The following is a 23,887-nucleotide window of genomic DNA, read 5'->3' as shown; positions in this document are numbered from 1 at the left end:
TTAGCTATGCCCCATATTTTCAGCTGGCTCTGATGTGGGAAGTGTGGACCTAATCTGTAATGAACATTCCACAGGGCATTCCCACGTGCTACAGCTATTTCAAAACTTTGTAAGCACACATCAGAGTTTTTCTAATTATTTCTATATCATAGTATTTGCACATCTTTTCTTGAACTTTTACTTGGCTATGGTGGTGCTTTTAAAATATGTTTCCTCAGCACATACAAATGACCATTGTTAAGAATAAAGATAAATATATTGATAAGGCTGGAGAGATGGGTAATGTACTTGTGTGACAAGCAGAAAGACCTGACTTTGTGCCCTAGAACTCACATAAAAAGCTGGGTGAGGTGGCTCCTGGGAAGGCACAGACAGGCCTGCCAGCAATAGCCTACTTAGTGAGCCCCAAGGAAGTGTGAGACTGTCCCTCTGGAAGAAAAAAAAAGGGTAGAAATGACACTCAAGGTCTCCACATCCATGTACACAAGTGCACCCAACACGCAGGGTCTACAAATATACACACACATGCACACACATTGATGAAACACGCCTCTCCCAAATTCGGTTCGCACAGAAATGAAGTCATAGTATTTAGTTTTTAAACACATGTTGCTAAGCCAAATTCTGGTGTCAACAAATTTATAAGCAAACTTTTTATCAGTTGACTACCTTACAACATATGTATATTCTAAGTAACTCCAGACAAACAACTCTATAAGGACAGTCCCAGTACTAATTCATGATTCATTATCTAAACTTTAATTGGCACAACTCTTGCAATTCTGAGACCATATGGAAAATAACGAGTCCTAATAGGTCTAAGGTGAGAAGATGGTAGGGAGAAAGGAGCCAGGAAAGTGTCAATTCCAAATGCTTAGCAACCACAGCACAGCCTCCCCGCAGACCCTGACACAGGCTTGTCAGCTTTGCAGTGGTCTTGCTATCATGTACTCAACTATAAATTATTTCTGATTCTGTGAGGCAAAGTTAAAAATGAAAAATATAAACAACTGAAAAACTGGCTTCCATAATTAAACATGAAATTGACTGTTAATAATAAAAAAACCCACAAATTTTGTGTTACCATAACAACCAGATGGAACTGTTGACTGACATAGCAATCTGCTGTGTTTTTATAAATAGCAATTGATTCCTCTCTTTCATCCCGACACGTCTGATGCTTACTGGCACGAGTGGGATACCGTGCTTTAAGCCTATTTTACTCATCAAGTTGTGTACCTCTTCGCTGCTGTCACTGCCATAAAAATCGCCTTCCAACTCCGTGTCTGCCTTGGTCACTTGGCTGTCCTCTTTTGGGTCCACAATAAATGGGCACCCCTTGGGGGACATATCATGACTCTTCCCATGAGGCGCTGATCTTGGTCTAGAGGAAAAGGTGAAAATGTCCTTGGGAGCCATTTGGGTTTCCTCTGCCTGGTCAGGTTCACTGTCCTTGCTGGTTTCTAGCCACAGATGCGAGGCAGTGTAGGAGTCCCCATCTAGGAGCAAGGACGGACTGCTACATGCTGGGTCGGAGGTCAGGCCATTGCTCTCAGGAAATATCCACTCATCTGACATTGGGAAAGATGATAAAAGTGCTCTTTTAGCAGTGGTTAGGTAACATTTCTTGTTGAAACTGAGGTTTATCAAATAAGGCAGAAGCCAGGCAAGGCAATTTCTCCACCATCTTGTGTCTTGCTAAACAGTTACCCACAGAACAGTGCCCACAGCCACAGGCAACTCATTTACACTTCCTCTCCATTTGAGTTGAAACCCTGGCCAGGAAATTTGTAAGTCTGAAATAATTATCACCTGTCTTGCAGCAAGTTCTTTATAGCACAACCTCATTAATTTGACATCCAGTGAGGGAAGTTGTCCAAATTTAAAAGGATTTGAGTTACTAATACCTCCTTTTTTACCACAGGAAGACAGAGTACAGTACATAGCAAGCTTTTTAAAACAGACCATCTGGTCATTGTGTGAGTTACGCATGAAGGAAAACATGGAAGGATGATTGACGGTCTGTTTCTCTGCCTCTTGTTGATTGAAATAATTCTCAGACTAAACTGAGCAGATACTGCAAACAACTCTAAATCCACAGAAATACTGTTATTTGAAATACAACTGTATATTTAATTTTAGAAGGTACTTTGATATAATTTTTTGCTGACTTGTTTTCTTTAGAATTCTGTATATGACTGGTAAGAAAACAATTTATCAACTGTTTAAAAAATGTTCATCTTTTCTATCACACTAAAGTAGGTTTTATAACTATGATCTATGCAATGTGAGAGGACAGTGTTTATAGGACATGCAATTAAAGACAATGCTTGCTTTCTTCCTTTAGAAAGACTACAGGAGAGAATTGAGTGTTTCCCCAATTCAGCCCTTTTCCTTGAATGCACTTTTCTCCCTGCATTGTTTCAGTGGTGGGCTTTTGCCTGTTCTGCACAGTCATGCAGTGGATGGAGTGATTTATGCCTGACCCTTTAATCTATCAGCTATGGCCGCAATGAAAGTAACTGTGAGATAGCTAAGATTTGCCAACTACAAAGCTTACACTCTAAAAGCAAGGCCCAGAAACTTCTTACAAAAACATTTATGGCACAAATGGTGAATAGTTCAAAACTGCACTCATCAGGTACTTATCATGGACCACTGTACATAAAATGAGCGAGTGCTAAAGGTGTTGATAAAATATGCTAGAGAAAGACTTGTATTTTCAGGCCCATGGCCAGAGCAGGCTGGATCTATGTTACCTCACCACCTGCCCCGTGGTACATACATGAGTCAGTGTGGGCAGGTGAAATGGACAAGTGCACTGGACACTCCTATTTGGGGCAGGAAACCCTTCTGCAAGAGTCTAGGCACATAGTGGGGCTTTGCAAACCTACTGAGCGCTCTGAAACAGTGTCTTCAATCCTTGTTTGTATAAACTAGCTTTGAGGTTGCAAAAATTGGTTGCTAACAGTAAAAAGAGTTCTGAATATGCAACAGTCACAAACTAGTTCAAAATACAATGCATAGTGAATCCCAGGTATTCCTGATGGTAGTCCCTCACGGTGCTATTTTACTGCAGTCCCAACGCTGAATGCATATACCAAGTACACCACACACACCATTACACCACACATGTTGTCCAAAACATCCGGGCTTGGGTTTGAGACTGCTATGAGTTGTAGTCTTTTTATTGAACATATAGAGTTTTCTGTTCTCCTTTTTTTCGTTCTTTGATTTTGTTTTTTTTCCTCCGTGTAGCCCTGGCTGTCCTGGAACTCACTGTGTACACCAGTCTGAAATACAACTCACAGATCCACTTCTATCTCTGTAAGACTACAATTAGGAATGTGTGCCACCATATCTGGCCTCAGAATGTATAATTTAAAAAAATTACTGTTTTAGTTGCTGGCTAGAGTTCAACACTAAGAACAATAAAAGTCAATGAGTGAACTGTGGCTTAGGATTGGGCAGAGTTTCCAATAATTGATAAAACAGGCCTTTCATGCTGTCTGCAGTGACCATGCCATTTGGAAAGTGTCTTCATTTTGGTTAAACAACCACAACTCCCAGAATGAAACAACTCGTTTCTAGGTTGTTTTGATGATTCTTTTGACCTATGGATCCCAGAAACAACTGATTGTAAGAGATGTCTGTTAGTGACCTGGCGTTCTTCATTCCAGCAGATACCCTACTTCCCTGGCTCCCTGTAGGAGTGGCTCACTGTAGGCTGAGAAAGAAAGATTTCCATCTCCTTCCTCTTTCCTTGTTTTGTCCTGTAAGCACCTGGCCCATGCCAGGGTCTGAGTCTTATGCTAAGGGGCCCCTTCTGCAGGTTTTCCCAGAAATACAGCCTGTGTTGTCCTCAGTTTGCTGAGCTGTTTGTCTGTTCTTCTTATAAATACTATGTATGTATGTGAAGTACCACTTGCAGCATCAACAATTATAAACACAAAAATATCAGCATTGAATATATATATATATATATATATATATATATATATATATATCAAGTAATTATTTGAAATTAATTTCTTCTGAAATTTTATTATCACAGATGTTTGATTTGTATGCCTGGTTTATATACATATACAGCTATTGTTTTATTAAAATTTCGTGGGCAGAGCCTAAGACTGAAAGTAGTCATAAAAGCCAATGTGCTATGTTATATACATGGATGTGTGAAGCAAAGGAGCAGAAAGGATTCTGGGAATCTTCACTGTTGAATTAGACAATTTTTCATGACCTACTTGCCAAACATTATTAACTGCCAAAAAGTCGGAGTAAGAGGACTGCTTTACACCGACATAATACTAAATATCTTACTACCACAAGCTTTTCTGGAATCTGCATTTTTACCTCAAGTATTTCCATATCAATTGTAATGAATAATTTGGTGTGTTTTCTTAGAGAAATATGTAAATTACCGTGTAATCACAATATTGCAGCAAACAAGATAAATGCAAGAATGATCACCTAAACATCTAATTAGTTTTTCTACACAGTCAGATTTATGCTAGAGACACTAATTGCGCCTAACATTTTAATGAAGGTTTCAACACTGCATAAATAAGACTGACAAACTACAAACAATTTTCATTTATTTTCCTTTTTCCCTTGCTCAAAAACAATTTGCCTTTGTAAAAGTAGCAAACACCTGCAAGGCAAGATATGTTGATGAGCTTAGTGCTCGCCATTTACAGGAGGATGGGGAAGAAGACACCAGAGGATGGGCTAGAGGGAGGTCAGTGTAAGGACAAGGCTTAATGTTTTAAAGTCTCACTTTTGAACAGGACAACTGGGGTATTACAATAGTCTTTCATCCATTCAAGGTGGACATAAAAATTGAAGGTAAAAGGGAGACTTACAAAATATGATAAATTTCAGTAAATAATTGTATCATCATTTTTTTTGAAATGACTGAGTTTGAAATATTTGGGCTATAGTACTTGAAATCAAGGGCTCTGTGGAGACATATTAGGGACACATTCTAAGCTACCCATAATACAAAAGAGTTAAACAACATGGGCAGGTCACTTGTCTGGCTAAGGGATCAACTCTCAGGAAGGCAGGATCATCCACCCCTCAGGAGATAAGTCTACTTTAAATCATGATAAAGACAGAGGTGGAATAATTAACCATTTAATGAGATAATGTACTTTTCCTTTCCAGAATGCCCACTACAGAGCACCCTGAGACTGCCTATGCCCCCTTGGGTAACCTTCATGGTGGCTTAACTCAAACGTCACAGCCTTCTTCCTTCTCTTTTTAATTCTCTTCAGAATTAAAAAGAAAAGCTGCTGAGGTTTATGGCTTGTCTGTCTTGCAGTTTTTCTCTCAAACTCTAATAAAACTGTTTCTAAGTTCTCAATTGAATGCATTCTTAAATCCTTTTATTAACGAAATGGTGAACCTCAAGAGGCGACTCCCTCCAATTTCCAGGGTAACAGGTGACAAGGGCAGCAGACCTCCCCCAAATTTCCAGTAATATTTGGCATAATTATGTTTTGTGAATACTAAGGATGCCAACCTGGTTGTTCAGGAGCCGAGGGTTCCGGAGTGCTGGCTCTCACTGGCTCTGTAGTCAGCTGTGTGATACTGCTGAGGGCCATGGCTACTTCTTCACTCCTGTTATTTCCTGAGGAACTACCTTTATTAAAGAGATATTTCCATTCTTATCATTTTATTGATATTTATAAAAAAGTTGTTTTTGAATGGTGGTATTAATTGTGTATATTCTTTCATTCAGTTATTTGAAAGCAAATGAGAAGTAGCATTATAGCTCATGAGCATTTTTAAAAATAGTTGAATGTTTTATGATAAACTGCTGTATTTTTGTAGAGCTTTATCTTGAACTACTTTGATATTTGCACAGGGACATTTTAGATTTAACTTTTATAGTTATATAATAAAAAGAATTCCAAAACCCATATAATTTTAAAAGGATCTTATATTTTTTCTTGGATTTCATAGAAGAATTGCATTATAATTCTTTTAGAACAAGCTCTTTCCTTTATCACTCTAAGAAGATAGATATGAACGTTATCACAGAATTAGTTCTTCTACCTGCCCTTAATAAAAATAACATAAAACCTGGCAGATTGAATCTTAACATTTGGAGAAATAGTGCTAAGAGATCTATTCATGATATCCCTGGGCTGTATTCAAGGTAGACGCATATACGTCTATAAAGCTACATAAACATGCCTCCAATCCCATTTTTAAAGGGATAACTTTAGCAGTGACTTACATTTATCTAATGCTTAAGTGTGGAAGTGTTTATGTTGGAAACTGCTTTGTATCATATACAAGGAAACCAAAGGGAGACACAGCAGTGTACAAAGAGTTCTGAAAGAGCCTGCTTTAAAAGAAAAGATATACATTCAATTTGATAATAAAGCTCGATTTGGCTAAAGACTCGAGGCAGGAATTTCCTCTTTCACATTTGGGTCCTTTTAAAGAACAATAGAGGCAGCATTCAAGCTGTCTGCAGCCCTAACAGTGAAGGGAGGGGTCTGGCATTTCTGTACGGCTGTCTACTGAGTCCTGCTCTTCTCTGTTAGGGTAGACTCTTGAGCAATACTTCTGCAGAACATTTGATTTCCATAATCCCTGCAGAACAGACATTTATATTTTAAATGAATTGGCTGATAATCCTTTGAAATTTACAACCTGCAGAGAGATTCCACTGCCCTGAATAAGACACAGATCTGAGATAGGATTGAAATTGGGCCATACCACAGCGCGTTTCTGTCCTGTCTCCGCTGCTGCTCTTTAGCCGAAGTCGTCTTCTGTTGCTACCTTTATCTGCTGATGGCTCTTGAGGGGGATGTGGATATGGAATAGGCAGACTGGCTGGTATATTTCCATATCAAAGAACAAAAGCCAGAACAGAAAGTACTATATTGATTGAAATAATACAATAAATATATTTATCACCATAATGAGAATATTTATGTATCATTTTGAAATAATTTCAGACTATGTAACAGATACAATTTAGTCCTTTACAGATAATAGGTGTTCATTCCTATTTCATAGAATTTCTATATGAGTGATAAATTTTATCCAAAGAATAAATTTATAATATTTATAGAGGGCTACAGTAAGTATGATTGATGTTACTCATATAAAATGCTATATTTAAACGTATAAAAAATGAAGTTGATAGAAAATTTCCTTTCTCTGTAAAAAGGAAGTCTAAAGGAGTAAGGAGTTTTTCAAAGAAGCCTGGTGAGGTAAGATCAATATTGGAAAAGAATTCTGAAATATAATTTGGCATTTATAATAAAAATAGCAGCTAATATTTACTAAGTCCTTCCCTTCTTGAAGCAACATCTTACATGGAACTGGTTCTTGTCATTGGCTCCTCACTATGACTTTGAGGCACCTACTACTCACCACCACAGCCAGGGCCTGGCATAATGCTTGAAGAAACCGAGGTTCCAAGGATGAAGAACTTTGAACCAGGCATCAGAGAGTCATTGGAGAACAGGGACTGCATGCCTATGGTACTCATTTCCTGACACCAAGTGCCATCCCCATGGGCAATACTGTCTGTAATGGTCACCATTCATTTCTAAGTCAAGTAAACTCAACTCAAATGTCTTCCTCTCCTCATCCACTAAAGTCAGGCCGAAAAGGACAGACCATTATAAAACAACTTTAAGTCTTGCATTCTGTTCTCAATTTTTCTAATAGAGTCCAGCTGCAAATCACTTTACTTCTGTTAGGCTTGAGCTCCCAATCTGAAATAAGGCCAGTCCTCTTACGCAGCTGCTTATTTTTTCTTTTTTTTTTTGTTTTTTGTTTTTTACATCAATGAGAGAAAATAAACAGTACTCTGCAAACAGAAACTGAAATCAGAATATAAACATGGAGTTTCCAAAGGATAATGTTAATGAGATGGTATTTTACTTTGGCATCATTGTCAGAAAGCAAAACCTGGACACTGTAGCTACTTAAGATTACACCACAAACAAAAGGACAGAGAAGACAAGATAATGCATGTATAAACCTTCCAAATGTATTTCAGCAGTCAGTACCCTTCTCATTATTAAATGGTCATTTTCTGGACTTAGCTCAATCGAGAACCCTGCTCGATTCATCTCAGTAAGAACCTTTCTTGCTACTTTCCTCTCCCTCTTACTTTCTAGTGACTCCTTACCAGGAAGAGGTGTGGTGTGCTTCATAGGGTGAGTACTTCCTTTCTCTCCTTGCTGTTCAGATTGAGGTATCAGCAAGGCTGACTCATTTGTGCTGTTAACACGCTTCTCTTCTGTAGGCTGCTGGCACAACTGGCTATTTTTGCACCCAATGGATCTTACTGTCTGTAAGGAAAGGAATTAATATGTATGTTTAAAGAAACAGGAATTGGATTTATTTTCAATAAAATCTATTTAGTCAAAAACTTAGACAAAAAGCTAGAAAAAACCCAGAAGAAATGCCTCTAAAAGGTGACAGGAAGGGAACTTGGAGAATCCTAGAAATGGAAGGTCATGAACATGTGACAGAGTAGCAGGGAGGCAGATCTCCTAGACACAAATTAAAATACTCTGTGAGTTATGCCTGCCTGCAACAGGTAGAACTGAGTAAGAATCATCCAACATGTCAAAGAACCAAAGGAAGTTGAAAATAAAAAGCAGACCACTTGAGAACCTGTGTATTGCATGGTTACATTTAACTTTTCTTTTGACAGAGATGGCAAAATACATTAAAAAAGATTTGCCTGTAAGAACATGTTTAATAAAAGGACTACAACAAATTTTAATTATTATGTTGACATGACAAAAAAATATGAAGTCATTTAAGATCCAAAATTTCTGTTGAAAATTTATAAGCCTACTTCAGGGACATAGTCAGCTTTTCCTTCCTTCTTCCCATAACCCACAAGTCTGTTAGCACCTTTGTTCTGCTTGGGTAAGCTTTTCAAACCTTCTGCTCACCTCAGTAGAGAGCCTTAGGTTATTCCGTCTGCCAGAGAGTGGAGGTGGTCCAAGAACCCTGGACCCAAAGGCAATATGGCAAACGTCTTGACTTTTACTGTTCCGGATGCTGCCTGCTCCACTGCTGATGAACTGGTCTGTTGAGGAAAGGCAGTCTGTTAATGGGGAAGTAACAGACACTACGTCAAAAGCACTTCTTCAAGTTCAGTTCTGATGTCAACACCTATTCAAAATGCAAATAGTGTGTCAGATATATAGAATCTATAGGGCGTTTCTGATAAGGCAAGAGGACAAAGGATTATGAGAGAAGTTTTAGAAGAGGGGAAGGAGCTGGCACACCTTACATTCCATTTCTCAAACTTAGTCATGTAGCCCACATACCTGCAGGGAAGGCTCAAAGAAGTAATTTAGCTATATGTCAAGTAGGAAAAGTGATAGGAAACATCTGCCATCCTTGAAGTAGCCGTTTTGTTTACTTTTTTCCAAAAATCTTCAGGGTTACCCTGTTGCCCAACACATTAGACTATGCTGTTGGCATTTTAAGGCTTCCTGTAAGACCCCAGCCATAAGACCCCAGCCTCTCCTTCCAGTGGGTTTAGTCTCTAGTGTCTTCCTGAGCTTGCCTGGCCCTCCTGCCTCCGTCCTCACTTGGGTGCTCACTTCCTTCTGCCTAGAGCATCCCACACTTGCTGTTCTTGAACCCACCACCTCATTCCCAGTGCTCCGTGAACTGCTTGTGTTGGATCACATCCCTCTAGACTCCTCAAGAGGAAACTCCATAGTTGCCATTTGTGTGACTGATAATCTCTAGGAAAATGCCCGAGGAACATACAATTCAGTATTTGCTTAGTTGTGGTGAATAATTTTATTCAAATTGTTTACCTAAAAAGAAAACAATGCATATTTTGGTGTTCCATTAAAATAATTCTATCTAAATTATTTCCTTAGGGGAAAATGTTTTTAGTATCTTAATTAAAAAAAAATCTGCGTATAGTAATTGTCAAATAATGGTGAGTATACAAATTACCAAAGATACTCTTGCGACTGTTCCAATGTCCTGTACTTTCTCCAGAATGCAGCCAGAGGTCTTACAGAAAGGGAAGTGTATTATCTCCTCCACTTTCCTTCAATGGCTCCGCAATGACTTCCCAGTTGCTCTCAGAGCCCTTCCCACCTGCAAACCCCTCCCCTGAGATTTCCTTCATCCTACATCTGTGCCCTGCTCTCTCCACTCTATGGCTTTACAGTTCTTCCTTCAAGGCAGCACTGCATGTCATCCCTGGGGCGAGGGGGTGCTTATTTCTTCTGTCTTTATGTTTGAGTTATCACTTCTTCAGACATATCTCTGCATCTTTCTCATGAGGATAAAATTCCGCTCATCAGAGAACTTGCTGGAAATTCACCTTTATACACTTCTCCAGCATTCCCTGTAGTGCTCCCGTGGATGAAAAGTCAGTGGGGGCCTTCTTTAGATGCCTTGACATACAGTGAGCATCTAATATATTCCTGCTAAGGAAAATGAATGCATCATACTGAGTACAAAGGGAAGCTGGATTAAATCTCAGCTTTTTCTAATTATCACAATAATGAAGATGATGATGATGATAATGAAAATCTACCTGGGGTTTTATATATGAATCAATGAGGAGAATATGAAGGTTAATGTCAAAGGTTATGGTTACCCTGAGTGGTTAGCCTCTGAATGTGAGCAGGGCTATCACAACAGTCTCATGTCTGTTGGGTTACATGCAGAACTTTCTACTATCAAACAGATACTCATGTGTATGTGTGAGTGTGTGTATGTGTGTGCGCGCGTGTGTGTGTGCGCGCATGTGCATGCACACCCCCCACTTGCTTCTATATTTCTCCATTTACTTATAAATGTCCATTTGAATCACCAGAATGTAGTTTTCAGATTGAAGGTAGAAAAAAAAACTGTACTAAAATTCCACGCTATTTGTGAAATCTATTTCAGATATCATTTGTACTTTTAATGAACACATACTAGATTATTTATTACTTTATAATGTCAATTTCCCTGAAGAAATGGCTACTGAAGAGTACTGAGAGGCTCTGCAGGATGCAGTAAGGGCCTATGGAGGATTGTACCACAGGGGTAGAGCCCTTCCTTCTCTGCCCTGAGAACTGTCCAGTTACAAGTTCATCTTTCCCTTCAAATCCCTCATGAGGGTGACTTCCTTATTTTGTTTTCTCCTCACACTCATCCTCTAAACTGAGGTTCCTTCCAACCAGTTTAAGTCCTTTGTTGTGAAAGACCATACATCTTGTATCCTGTGTCCCTGTCTGTCAAGCCCAGTTTGGCAAATGGGAGAAAATGATTAAATTTCACCAAAATTACATATATATATATATATATATATGATTAAAACAAGGATTGGGGTTGAGTTTAGCAACCACATGGACGAAGGTCCATCCACAATATTAAAAAAAAATGAACATATCAATTGCTCATCTTACACTTAGAACCTTTAAAATTTATTTTTTGAGAATTTTATACACGAGTACTGTATTTACACAGGCTTCTTTCTTCCTCCAACTCCTACCATGGCCAACATCCACTTCCACTCGAATTCATGATCTCTTCAATTATTGGTACATATATACACACTTGCATATACACATAACAAGTACCATGCACACATACATGGGTGCACAGGCATATTCATACAAAACCTACTGAGACTATTTAGCATAGTATGTATGTGTTTAGGTATGACACTTGGGATTAGCTAACTGGACATGCAGTGAGTATTAAAGATACAGGTAAACCTGAAATGCTGTCATATCCTAAATGACAGAAAACTAGTGTCATGATAGTCTACCAGAGATAAGCCCTCAGATAAAGTTTATAGCCAATTAAAGTCTTTATTCTAGACGGCTAATACCATACCCAAGTGTTTAGCGGCAGGGAGACCTGTATGGTCCTTCAAGTGTCTAGAACACAGAGTTGTTAAAGGCAGAAACCATGTCCTGGAACTTCACGTGAGAGCCACAGGGGGCTTTGCGAAAGTAAGTCATTTGAAGCAAGAAGTTTTACCAGAAGCTCAGAAAAACAGCTAGAAGGGGAGGGTTGCACAAAACACAGTTTAGCAAAACCTAAGATAAGTTAGCTGGGGGATCCTGACCTTGGGTTCCTAGAACAGAGCTGGGCAATTTTCATGGGATTCCCCATCACAGAGATCAGATTCTAGTCAAACCTGAAATGGCCTCAGCAGGAATACAAGATGGAGGAACCTTTGCACTGTCTTGTGCTACCACACTAGATAATACCCTGGAATTTAGAAAATGATCTATTGTTGGGATTACAGAATAAGCCACCACAATATATTTAAATTTAAGTCTATTTTTTTTCTTTAAAAAAAAGTTTACATTTTGGCCTTAAAAGAGTATAAATGCTCCATTATATAAGATAAGTTTACAAGATTGATACTACAACGAACAAACCAGTCTTGCAAATCCTTCTTAATAATTCACTGCTTAGAATCATATTAACTGTCAAAGTTAATTCTCCATTAACGTACATTACATTATGCATTTGTTTGGATAGGCTCCCAATTAAATCCTACAAGGCAAAGTAATTTAGGTTTTGGGTTTCTAAAATAAGAAGTAGAAGGGACGAGATTTTTTAACAAGAAAAAATCTTAATAGAAGGAAACTATAAGCAGAAATGCATGTGCTTTGAATTTTAAAAGTAGCTATTTTAAAGGCTGACATCAATCTGCATAAAAGTAAGGTTAAATATCAAGATTAGATTAAAATCCTGCTCGAGGCATTTCATTTTCTTGAGTTTGTGGAAAGTGAACTTGATGGAGGTCAGGGATTTACCATTAATTATTTTGCTATTTTACTGATGGGTGCATGCCTTTGTAGTTAGATTGTAAAACCTGAGGCTGTACTCTCTAATTGTCTTTTATAGAAATAAACATTCATTTTTTTGGTCTCAAGATACAATGTTCTAATTATTGTTGTCATTTAAGCTTGCAAGGTTTTCAAAGCTTAGCCAGCCAGACCTGCTACATTTCAGCCTTCACCACTGGGGTCATCTAACAGTCAACTTGGTGCCAGGGTCCAGATTTGAGGTTAATTTTTATTTTAGCATAGTGTGTTGTTCTATCGTATATACAAAACATGAACAAAGGTTGATTCTAGTACGGCAATATTAATTTGGACAGGGCTTTGACCTTTTAAAGCCTTATCTTCTTCATTCACAAGATTGGGATAACAATGTACTTAAGTCGTAGCATTTTCTGTTAAGGCTATATGAAACCAGAAATGTTACATACTTATATTGTGTCTCGGAGGCAGTAGCTGGCTAGTAAACAGGTTGTTAATACTTTTCCATTTTGAATCACATTTCAAGCTTGCAGAACCTATTCACACTTGTTTATTCCTTTCTTCATTCATTCCTTAGTAGGGATTGGGTGCTGCCTGACTGGCATTGAGTGAGACAGGGAGTAAGATGCAACACTACCTCATCCAATGAGGTTGTACCCTCATGGAGGAGGTGGTTGTCAAAACAAGAAATCAATAAACAGTTCAATGATTATGATTATAGTAAGGATTACAAAGAAAAATTATAAATGGTTCTAACTTTGCTCAACAGGGCTTGGTGTTTAATCTCTGGGGTCAAGGAATTCACACTGAGACCTAAAGGATGATGGATACCACAGATACCTAAGTGGTTCTCAGTTCTCTGCTGAGTGTGATGTTCTTAACTCTGTGTCCATAGATGAAGAAACTAAGCTATGTCCATAGTCTGAGTGGGGACTCAAAAACCATGCTTCTATTCATTTGCCTTAAAAAAATTTACATGATGCTGCCCTCATTTAACATGCATCAGAGGCGAACCACATAAGATTCTTCCCATATGCAATATTTGTTTTCTATGTAATTTTATAAAGCCATCTAAGTAAAAACATGTTATCTCAAAAATGGATGATTAATGACTGTATTGATAAGTACCAAAACCTCATGAATATTATAAACCAATGCATGTCAAGGGGCTAATGAGGTCTATGAGGAACTAAGCAGCTGACATTGACTTTAATGTCCTATTTCAAAGGTAGGAGAGCTGGGGATTGGGGGTGGGGATATGAGAGAAGGCTTTAGTGCCTGATAGGTAAGTCATTCCAAAAGGTACTTGTGGGCTGTGGGGTAACTGGCTAATTTGAGAGTTAATTCCCAGTGCGCAGAATTCAACTGAATGCTGGTTTTTGACTGTTAGAGAGCTGTCAGTCTACAAGCCATGGAAACATGATGAAAAGAAAAGCCAGATAGGTAAATGCCTCAAGCGGGAAAGGCTCTGGGAGATTACAATCCATCTTCAATGTTCGCAAATAATTAAAACCAGTATGTAGTCTTATCTCATTAATAGAAAAGTTTGTGACACTTTTTAAAGGCAATAAAATAATACTAACAACTGCAATTAGATTGTATCTTTCTGTGCTGAACTGGATTAGGACCTCAGACAGTGTGTGAAGCTGGGCCAGCTCCACAAGATACGAGGCAGTGTGCAGGATATAGTTTTCTCTACTAGGTCTTGATTTATTGAAAAGCAAGAATTAGCCTCGTTCCTTATGCTTAATGAGAAAAAAAATAAACTAATTTTAATGGGAATGGTTTTATTTTGAGAAAGCTTTCTATTCTAAATAAGGAGCATAGTTTATTTGGTCCAGGATTTGGGTTGGAAATGAGGCATTTTCCCATAAATCCAGCAGGCTTCTGGGAAATAGTCTTCAGAATATCAAAGAGCGATTGTGAAGTGAGTCAGTAGTAAAGATGCATCTTCAATGCCAGCCTTCTGCTCAAGTGCCACTCGCTCACTTTTCATCGGTGGCAGGTCAGTGTCCTCATCTGTGAGACTGTCACTGTGATGGTGTTGCCACAGTAGGCTGAGTAAGAATTAAGAGCAACAGCTATGCCTGGGGTTTAGATCTCGGAACACAGTGACTGCTCACTAAATGCTGGCTTTGGGTATGACCATGACAAATTGTTGGCAAACATCCTGTATAAGTCATGTGGTTAGCTTATTTTATTTATTCATTTGATCACTCAGTCAACAACTGTTTCCTGTGCTCCTGGTAAGTACTAATATTAAGGTGCAAAATACTAAGTTAGTTGTAAGGGAATATACCCACAAATGGGATCCCTGTAGTGTCCCCTGCAATATCCACCTGTCTGCCTGTCTGTCTGTCTGCCTGTCTGTCTGTCTGTCTGTCTGTCTGTCTGCATGTCTATCTATCATATGTGTGTGAAGGTGATCTAAATGAAATAAGTGAAATAATGGAGGAATCAGAGTCCCAACTAGCCATCTCTTTTCACTTAATGAAGTTTCCAGTATTAAGTTTGGGTTACATCTAATTGAGTTGTCAGCCAAAAGGGCCAAATGGAAAACCCCAAACAATACAGGCTGTTGCCAAGACTACAGGTTGCTCTTCACAAACTGACAGCAGGGCTTCATTGTTGAAGAAAAGGCCTACATAACACACCAAAGATGGAGATGTCAAGCTGGTGCTTATATAGAGGCTTCACCTCTACAGTATCTTTGGTACAAGAACATGCTCCGTATGCTCTCAAAAGAGAAACATAAATACCAAGCCAGCTACAAATCATTTATCTACAATGGTGTACTGCCTCAAGATACGCTAGGACAATTGTGATAAAGAGCTTATGGGAGTAACCAAGCAATAATTGATTTGACTTAATACCCACTCCTTGAGATGAAATCTATACTTGATACTGCTTTGGTTACTAAGAACCCAAGACTAGATAGGTTGGGGACCTGGGGCAAAACCAAGTAATACTGATCTAAAAGGAAAAAAAATGTAGTGATTAAATGACTCTCAAATGATGGTGTGCTATATTCATAGTTCAGTGCCTTGTTCAGCTATCAAAACAGAAGCTTCCTCCTGTGGTAGATGGGAACAAATATAGAGACTCATAGCCAGACACTATATAGAGAGAGTTCATGGAACACACAGCTCTAAATGGAATGTTGCTACTAAATTCCTATCCATTTATTTCTTTGTAACTCTATATTTATAAATAATTTCTTCAAGATAGTCAACATATATTAACTATTATGTATACGCAGATACATACTTTTTTTGATACAGGGTTTACTACACAGCACAGGCTGGCCTCAAATATAAAATCTTCCTGCTTCAGCCTACTGAATGCTAAGATTCTAAGTGTGCCACCAAATCCCAGCTTCCATTATATGTTATTAGTGAAAATATTAATATTTGGTAGAGAAATATATTTTAATTTTATAGCAATTCTCAGGAATTTTTAAGCTTCATAACATATAAAGGAGAAACTACAAATGTTCAGTAATTGGTCTAACATAATGTATAAGTAATGCAAACCATTGATATAGTTAGAAAATTAAAATTCTCTAATATGATGTGTCTTGAGAAAGCCCCCTTCTCTTCCTGTCCCTGTTTGCATTAGTTTCTGCTTCTAGAGGTAATCATTACATATATTTAAAGCTTCTGCATTTGTTATACCTAGGTCACAAAGTTTTTTATTCCACCAGTAGGAGTGCATTGGAATATGATTCTAGCTTTCCATTTTTGAGATCATATTCCAGACCATCACAGACAAAGTACACTGTTCTTTCCACAGTTGCACAACAGCTTGCCATATGCTTTTTGAACCAGTTCCCAACTGTACATAAGTGGTTTGCCTCTGGGTCTTGTGATTTCAAGCAGTGCTGTAACAAATTTTTAAAGGAGAAATGTGCCAGGAATGGGAGCACATACCTGTGATATCTGTGTTTAGGAGGCCAAGGCAGGAGGGTCTGTAAAACTTAAATTCAAAAGGGGATGAAACACAAAGATTGGTACAAGAATAATTACACATGTAACAAATGGATTAAGTAAAATTTATTAGTTAAAGCTATGTGTATTTGTATATAAGTTACATAGAAAAACTTCACTCTATAAATGGTTTATGATATGTTTGCTATTAAAGACCTCAGAAGCTCTGATGAATATCCTTATAAGAAGTATTTGTGTCTGTTTGTGTGTCTGTGTGAGAGACACACAGGTGCACACAGTGGAGGCAAGGAGAGGGCATCAGGTGTCTTCCTCTATCATTCCCTGCTATTCCTGTGAGGCAGGGTCACTCCCTGAGTCTGGGCTTCTGTTTTCTTGGCTAGGCTAGAAGGCAGTAAGCACTCAAGACCACGATCCTTCTGTCTCCATATCCCTCAGACCTGGATGACTGGTATGCGTAGGATGCCTGGCTTTGTTCATGGGTGCTGGGATCTAAACTCTGGACCTCATGTTTGCACAATGACCAATCCTAACTCTGTAGGCATTTCCAGTTTTCAATATTTATTCTAAATTCTTTCTAGATAGAAAAAAATTAATGAAGAAATGTGATCAGTTGTGCTGTTTTATTTTACTGAAGATAGGAAAACAGGATGCATAATTCAAATGTACAAAATGAATTTATTTACATTTAACCAGAGTTTGATCTCCTTTATGGAGAATCCCTTGGAAAATTACTTAGCTCTATTCTAGGAACCCAAGGTCAAGGTGTCCCAGCTAAATTTATCTTGGCTTCTGTTAAACTGCCTACTTGTGCCAACTTTTCCTTTTATCCAACTGCTTATCTTAGCTTCTGTTATACTGCTTACTTGTGCAAAACCTCCCTCTCCAGCTGCTATGCAAGATAACAAGGTTTGGTCTTGTCTTTAAAAGTCCCCTGTGCTAAATGGTTGGAATACACTTGGGTTCTAAACACCTAAGGATAGTATCAGCTAGCTGGAATAAAGATTTTCAGTAGGCTACAGATTGTGTCTGACTGATCTTTGGTAGGCTCCTTGCAACACAACAATTTTTCTCTTATTCTGTAGCCTATTATTAAATTCAATCAATTATTTCCTTTGTGGAACCAACAGGTTTTAATTTCATGATACCAGAGTTGTTAATTTTTGGTGTTATTCCTTGAGCATCTGGAGTCTTTTTTCAAAAAGTTCTTGCATATGGCTGTATCTTAAAGTCTTTTCCCACAGTTTCAGAGTTTCTCATCATGTATGAATATCTTCAATCAGTTTGAACTGATTGATATAGAAGGTATGAGACAGGAAACTAGAGTCATTCTTCTACTTCTGAATATCCAGGTTTCCCTGTACCATTTGTTGAAAGGCCTGTCTTTTCTCCACTGTATCTTTTGGACATCTTTCTCAAAATTGAAGTCGCCGGAGGTTTTTTTTTTCTTTTTTTTCTTTTCTTTTTTTCCTTTATTCTGTTCTGTTCTATATATCTGCTTTGGTGCCAGTACTTTGCTGTTTTTATTATTATGGCTCCATAGTATAACTTGAAATCAGAAAACTAATACCTCTACCATTGGTCTTTTTGTTCAAGATTGCTTTGGATATCTGGGGTCTGTTGTGTTTTAATAATGAATTTTAGGATTTATTTTTTCCCATTTATGTGGAGACTTTCATTGAAATGTTCAAAGGGTTTGCACTGGATCTTCAGATTGATTTTGGCAATACAGACATTTTCACAATATTACTTCAACTGATTCATGAGTTATAAGTGGTGTCGTTGCTCTTATGACAAAATACACTCATTAAAAAAAGATTTATTTATTTATTTATTTATTTATTTATTTATTTATTTATTTAATGTGAGTATACTGTTACTGTCTTTAGACACACCAGAAGAGGGCACTGGATCCCATTACAGATGGTTGTGAGCCACCATGTCATTTCTGGGAACTGAATTCAGGACCTTTGGAAGAGTAGTCAGTGCTCTTAACTGCTGAGCCATCTCTCTAGCCCCTACACTAATTTATTTTTATTTTAGGTTCTGCTTCACAGATAAGATTTTAGTCGTTGGTTTGAATCTTCCTTTTATAATATGGACTCTAAACAAGAATCTAATACAAATTTCTCCAGTGCAAAAAGACACTTACTACTATAGCCCCCCCTTCCTTCCTTCCTTCCTTCCTTCCTTCCTTCCTTCCTTCCTTCCTTCCTCCCTTCCTTCCTTCCTTCCTTTCTCCTTCCTTCCTCCTTCCTTCCTTCCTTCTTTTTCTTTCTTTCCCCTCTCTCCTTCCTTTCTTCTTTCTTTCTTTCCTCTTCCTTCCTTCCCTCCCTCTTTACCTCTCTCAGTCTTTCTTTTCTCTTTAGATGCATTAATTTGCTAATCTGAAGTTGTAGTAGGAGGTTGGGGTGACAATTTCCTCTTATTTAAAAAGAAAGTGTAAGCCCAGTAAGATACCTGCTGTGAAAAGGTAGGCACTAGAGAAAGCCACCTTCCAATTTTTAATTACTACTTTTAATTTGTGTTTGGTGGGCACTGTATCTTGTCATTAATGCTGAATGTTCCATTTCAATAACCAGACCATATTCTCTGGTTCAATTAAACTGGGGTCCTATAAATGAAAGCAAGACTGTCTGATTCCATAGTCCTAAAGCCATTAGCTAACGTGCACTGTGAATTGACAGAGAAAATGGTGCTATTGTGGAGCTTTTCGGAAACAAAAAGCTTCTTAGAAACAGTGGTTTTATTAATTTCATTCAATGTTCTTGATTAAGCTATATGGCATTCAATAAACCACAATTTAAAAAAGTTAAAAAAAATTACAAGCGTTCTTTTTTTGGTTGTGTGAAAATCCACAGGAAGTGGCTACTTCTCTAGAGGCTTTATTGGACTCTTTTAATATGTGCATTTATGATGAAGTATCAAAATTCACATGAGCATCACACATCCAATTATATCCATTGTGGGAGTCCACTTTTTGAAAGATGAAAACAAATAGTTCAAATAAAGACTCTTATCCATGGTTAAAAACCATCTGCCCGTGGGCATATCCATTAGAAATACCATTCAAATCAAATGCCTTGTACAGGGAGAGAACATTAATACGTTCCTTTTAAGTAAGCTTTAAAGTCCACATATATGAAAATCAACTTCTGAGATGTACCAGGAAGAGAACCTCACAGTATTGTGTATGTTCATGTCATTTTGACTATCATGCTGGTGCAGTGAGACTGACCTAGGAGGAGCAATCATAATGGTTTACAAATAGATATATTTGGTATTCACAAAGAAAAAGAAATATACTCATGGATTTTGGCATTTAGCAATTTTCTGTATACATGATTCAAGTTGAATTGACCATTACTATGCATCAAGAGTCCACTTATAGGATTAGCAAAAGAAATACTAGTATTCTTCTCTGTAAGTTGGGCTTGAATATAGCCTATGAAAATATTTCTGTTTAGTTGTAACACTGATGTAATTAGTATTTACTAAATCTTATTCAGTTCATGCATCTCTGAGACTTGTAAATAGAAATGAAAATGATATTGTGAATACACTTGTATTTATTTATTTTTGAAATATTTATTTATTTTATGTATATGAGTACTCTGTAGCTGTCTTTAGACACACTGGAAGAAGGCATCAGATCCCATTATAGATGGTTATGAACTACCATGTGGTTGCTGGGAATTGAACTTAGGACCTTTGGAAGAGCAGTCAGTGCTCTTAACCGCTGAGCCATCTCTCTAGCCTACTTGTATTTATTTTAAAGACAGTTCATAAAACATTCCATTAGAAGGATAGAGGGTAAAAAGAGACTACTTGTAATCATGTCATCTGATGTGCTGCACAGCTTAGTCATTCCTGTTATTGAAAAGTATCAAACTACATTAGGTGCAGATACAGGGTTGTTATTGAAAACACTCTCCCTGCACTCTGAGGCAAATCTTAAGATTAAGCTGCCACCTGAAAGGTAGTGAGCTTACGTTTATGCTTTTTATAAGTTTTCCCATGACTCCTTAATAAACACTGCTTGCATGAAATCTTTCTATTTCCCTCTATGTCTAGTTCTATATAGTACAGATAGCATGCACATATATTTCACCATTTGTCCCGTTGCTTGCAAAAGGTCCTACTCAAAGCTGATAATTATGAAACAGGTGAGGTTTGCATCATACATTGTCTCTCTGTTTTTCGGTGAGTTTGGGAATGGTGAAATCAAGGGTTAATAATGTAGTGCCTACTTACATACAAACTTCTTTTGAATTGCAAAAAGGACAAAGAGCCTGATTTGTTAATGATATATAACTTTTTGCATATAATGCTGATTAAAACTGAGAGAGAAAATACAGGTGGCTGAGGAAATTTCTGCTCTCAACCTTCATCACAAACATCTGTTTTTTCCTGTTTTTATTTGACTTCCTTTCAAGCTCTGAGCCCTTTCTTGACCACTGCTCTTATCTGAGAAGCCACGTATCACCACTGTCCCCACAGCTTCCCTCAGAGCCACTGCTTTCTACTGGTCCAGTTTCTGTCATCTTGGACCCTTGCCATTTTCTGTCTGATTACTGCAGAGACATGTGAGTTACTCTCTGTTCTCTCATATCTCACCTGGATTTAAAACTCACCTGTAATCCTGCTGTCAAATCCACTTTCCTAAAATATTCTACCTCTTTACCTGAGGAATGAGGGCCACTCCCATAGTGCAGTTCTCACAGATTATTGGATCACTCAAGCCATCCCTTACACTGAGCCTTTGAAAAGTAAATCTCTTCTTTTTTCCTCAAGCAATACTGAAAAATAGAATGCTATCTCCTTGCTTTTACTTAATCTTCTGCCCTGACATACTTCTACAAGTCTCTTATTAATTTATTATAAATATGAAAAAATATATAGAATACTTCCAGGATCAACTTCTTATACAGATGGTCTATTACTATGACTTTTCTTTAGCTTCCTTTAAATCACCTCCCTGTATTTGAGTGTTACTTGAATCACATGGCCTTCCCAGGCTGAATGATCCAGTAGTCTCAGTGTTGGCTGGCTGCACATAACAGTCACTAGAGGATGTTAAAAACAAAACAAAACAGACTAGCCAAATTAACAAAGAGTCTCTCTGAGGGGAGTGCAGACATCAGAAAAAATATTTTGTACTATTAAATGTTGTAATTTAAAACTATCCTAGGGGTTTAAACATCTAGGGAGTTGAGCTTATATTGGGTTTGATATAAAGGTGTTTCATTGATTTAGTCAACTGTAATGAAGTCTGTACAGAGGTAGAACATGGGAATCCTTATTTATTTATTTTTTTTTTAGTTCAAAAGGTGTTTAAAAATTTTTGGAGACTATTTAAAATCGAAGGATACATATTCAGGCAGGGCAGCACTATCCACAGCTGGACTGCAGTTCCTTCTTTACTGACAATGAACTTGCATTAGCTGCAGTCCTTCCATTCCTACAGCTCCTTCACAGAGGACAGCATTGCTTGCCTTTCATCGCAGAACTTGAATAAAGTGCATTTCAGTAGAGGAACAGCCACTCTACAGAAGAGGGATAACCAGTCTACAGAAAAGCATTGCTTCATGTCTCTCCCTACTTTCTTCTTTTCCTCAGTGGATCACAGTACTGAAGTATTAAGGGTTTTATGTGGGTCAAATGTCCACATGCCAAGTTCTTCATGTAGGTTGTCTGTCTGGGCTGGCAGTGACCTGTGCTTACAGGCCTGGCCTTATATATTGACAGTATTGTGGAAGAGCAAGGCACAGGGCCATCTTTAGAGAAAGGCACCTTAAGGGGAAAGGGTACACATATGATGTCTATAGGAGCCTCTGTGCATACCTGATTCTGCGGATCTTAGAGGATGACCTCCAAATTTAATTTCAGTTTGGCGGAGTTTTGTCATGTTAAGCAGCTGTGTGACATGAGGAACATCTGTTGCGAGTTGACAGCTTCGTGGAATAATATCTGTGGGTTCATCTGTTGAAAATGGAATGCCATATAGTATTCAAAATGCAGAACCCCCATGCCCCAAATGTAAGCTATTGCTGCCAACTGAGCAACCTCTATAATGAAACCAAATAAAGCAAAACATTTTAGAATGCAACTTTGGACAACTTATGCAAAACTTTAGCCTTGATGTCTATAGAATGAACATGGCATTTCTGGGTAAAAGGGAAATTAGAAACTGCTTCTGTATGTCTTATGGAAAAGAGTCCCAGTCACACATGATTCTTATGAATGAAAGAGTATTGGAAACACAAACAATAGCAGAAAAACACGGGAAAACAAAGGCAGGTCAGTAAAAGGAAAAAAAACTGAGGTGAGAGCCTCAAAATCCTTTGCACAAGTAGTAGTCAAGAGTGGCCACTGATTTGTGCTACATTGATGTGTGATGAGAAAGCTGATCAGGAGAAAATTAGGTGGCTTGCAAGGATGCTGCCAGATCACAGGTTGGGGGCAGAGAGAAGCATAGAGTGGTGCTGGCTGTGAAGCTGCTGCACAAATGTTGCATGGGAACTTGAGCCAAGACTCTCTATAAGCTGAGGGTGCTCTGTCAGGCAGCACCCTGCCACTATATAGGCAAGCAACAACATGGGCACTCAAGAAGCCTTCCATTGATTAGCAAATGCAAGCTTTCTCATACAAGAACCAGAGGACACTAGGGCTAAAAGACATCCGAGATCCGCTGGGGAGAATGCTCAGCAAACATATACTCAAAAGTAAATACAAAGGACAGAATCTTCCAGACCACCTCAGAGGCCTAGCCACTGAAAATCCCCAGGGAAGTTATAGTCCCTAGAACAGCAGGATAAGCCTGGAGCTGTCAGGTAGGGGTGGGTGCCAGGTGTGATTTCTGTAGGCTTTTACAGAAGCTCCTCTAAGCAGGGAGGACACATGACTTATGTTATTTGACTTCTTGAGACTAGTAGCATTTCACTATTAACGGAGCCTGCTATAAAAGACAGTGCATGAAATCAAAAGGGAAGAAACAGTGATGTTATAGTGTGACAGAGCAAAGGTTCCTTCATCTCATTTCAGCTGGAGTCATCTTTGGTTTAGCCTGAAACTGACTCCCCTTCCGCTCTCTTTTTTATCCCTGACACGAGAAGTCCTGTATCAGAGTACTAGAACCTTGGTGTC

At 38.2% G+C, this 23,887-nt stretch overlaps 1 protein-coding gene across 1 annotated transcript in view; it reads right to left on the bottom strand.

Annotated features, from left to right (window-relative positions):
* The window catches only part of CUNH3orf67 (chromosome unknown C3orf67 homolog), a 220,966-nt gene that overhangs the window by 80,244 nt on the left and 116,835 nt on the right, over nucleotides 1-23,887 (bottom strand). The window contains exons 7-12 of the mRNA XM_028786032.1: nucleotides 22,586-22,723; nucleotides 8,943-9,079; nucleotides 8,165-8,327; nucleotides 6,736-6,852; nucleotides 5,528-5,647; nucleotides 1,240-1,571 (exon numbers count right to left, since the gene is read on the bottom strand). Coding sequence (XP_028641865.1) covers nucleotides 1,240-1,571; nucleotides 5,528-5,647; nucleotides 6,736-6,852; nucleotides 8,165-8,327; nucleotides 8,943-9,079; nucleotides 22,586-22,723 — 1,007 coding nt within the window. The remainder of the gene's footprint in view (nucleotides 1-1,239; nucleotides 1,572-5,527; nucleotides 5,648-6,735; nucleotides 6,853-8,164; nucleotides 8,328-8,942; nucleotides 9,080-22,585; nucleotides 22,724-23,887) is intronic.

This window comes from Grammomys surdaster, unplaced genomic scaffold (assembly GCF_004785775.1).
Source record: "Grammomys surdaster isolate TR1022 unplaced genomic scaffold, NIH_TR_1.0 125428, whole genome shotgun sequence".
Classification (NCBI taxonomy): domain Eukaryota; kingdom Metazoa; phylum Chordata; class Mammalia; order Rodentia; family Muridae; genus Grammomys; species Grammomys surdaster.
This window is presented reverse-complemented; position numbering and strand designations above follow the sequence as displayed.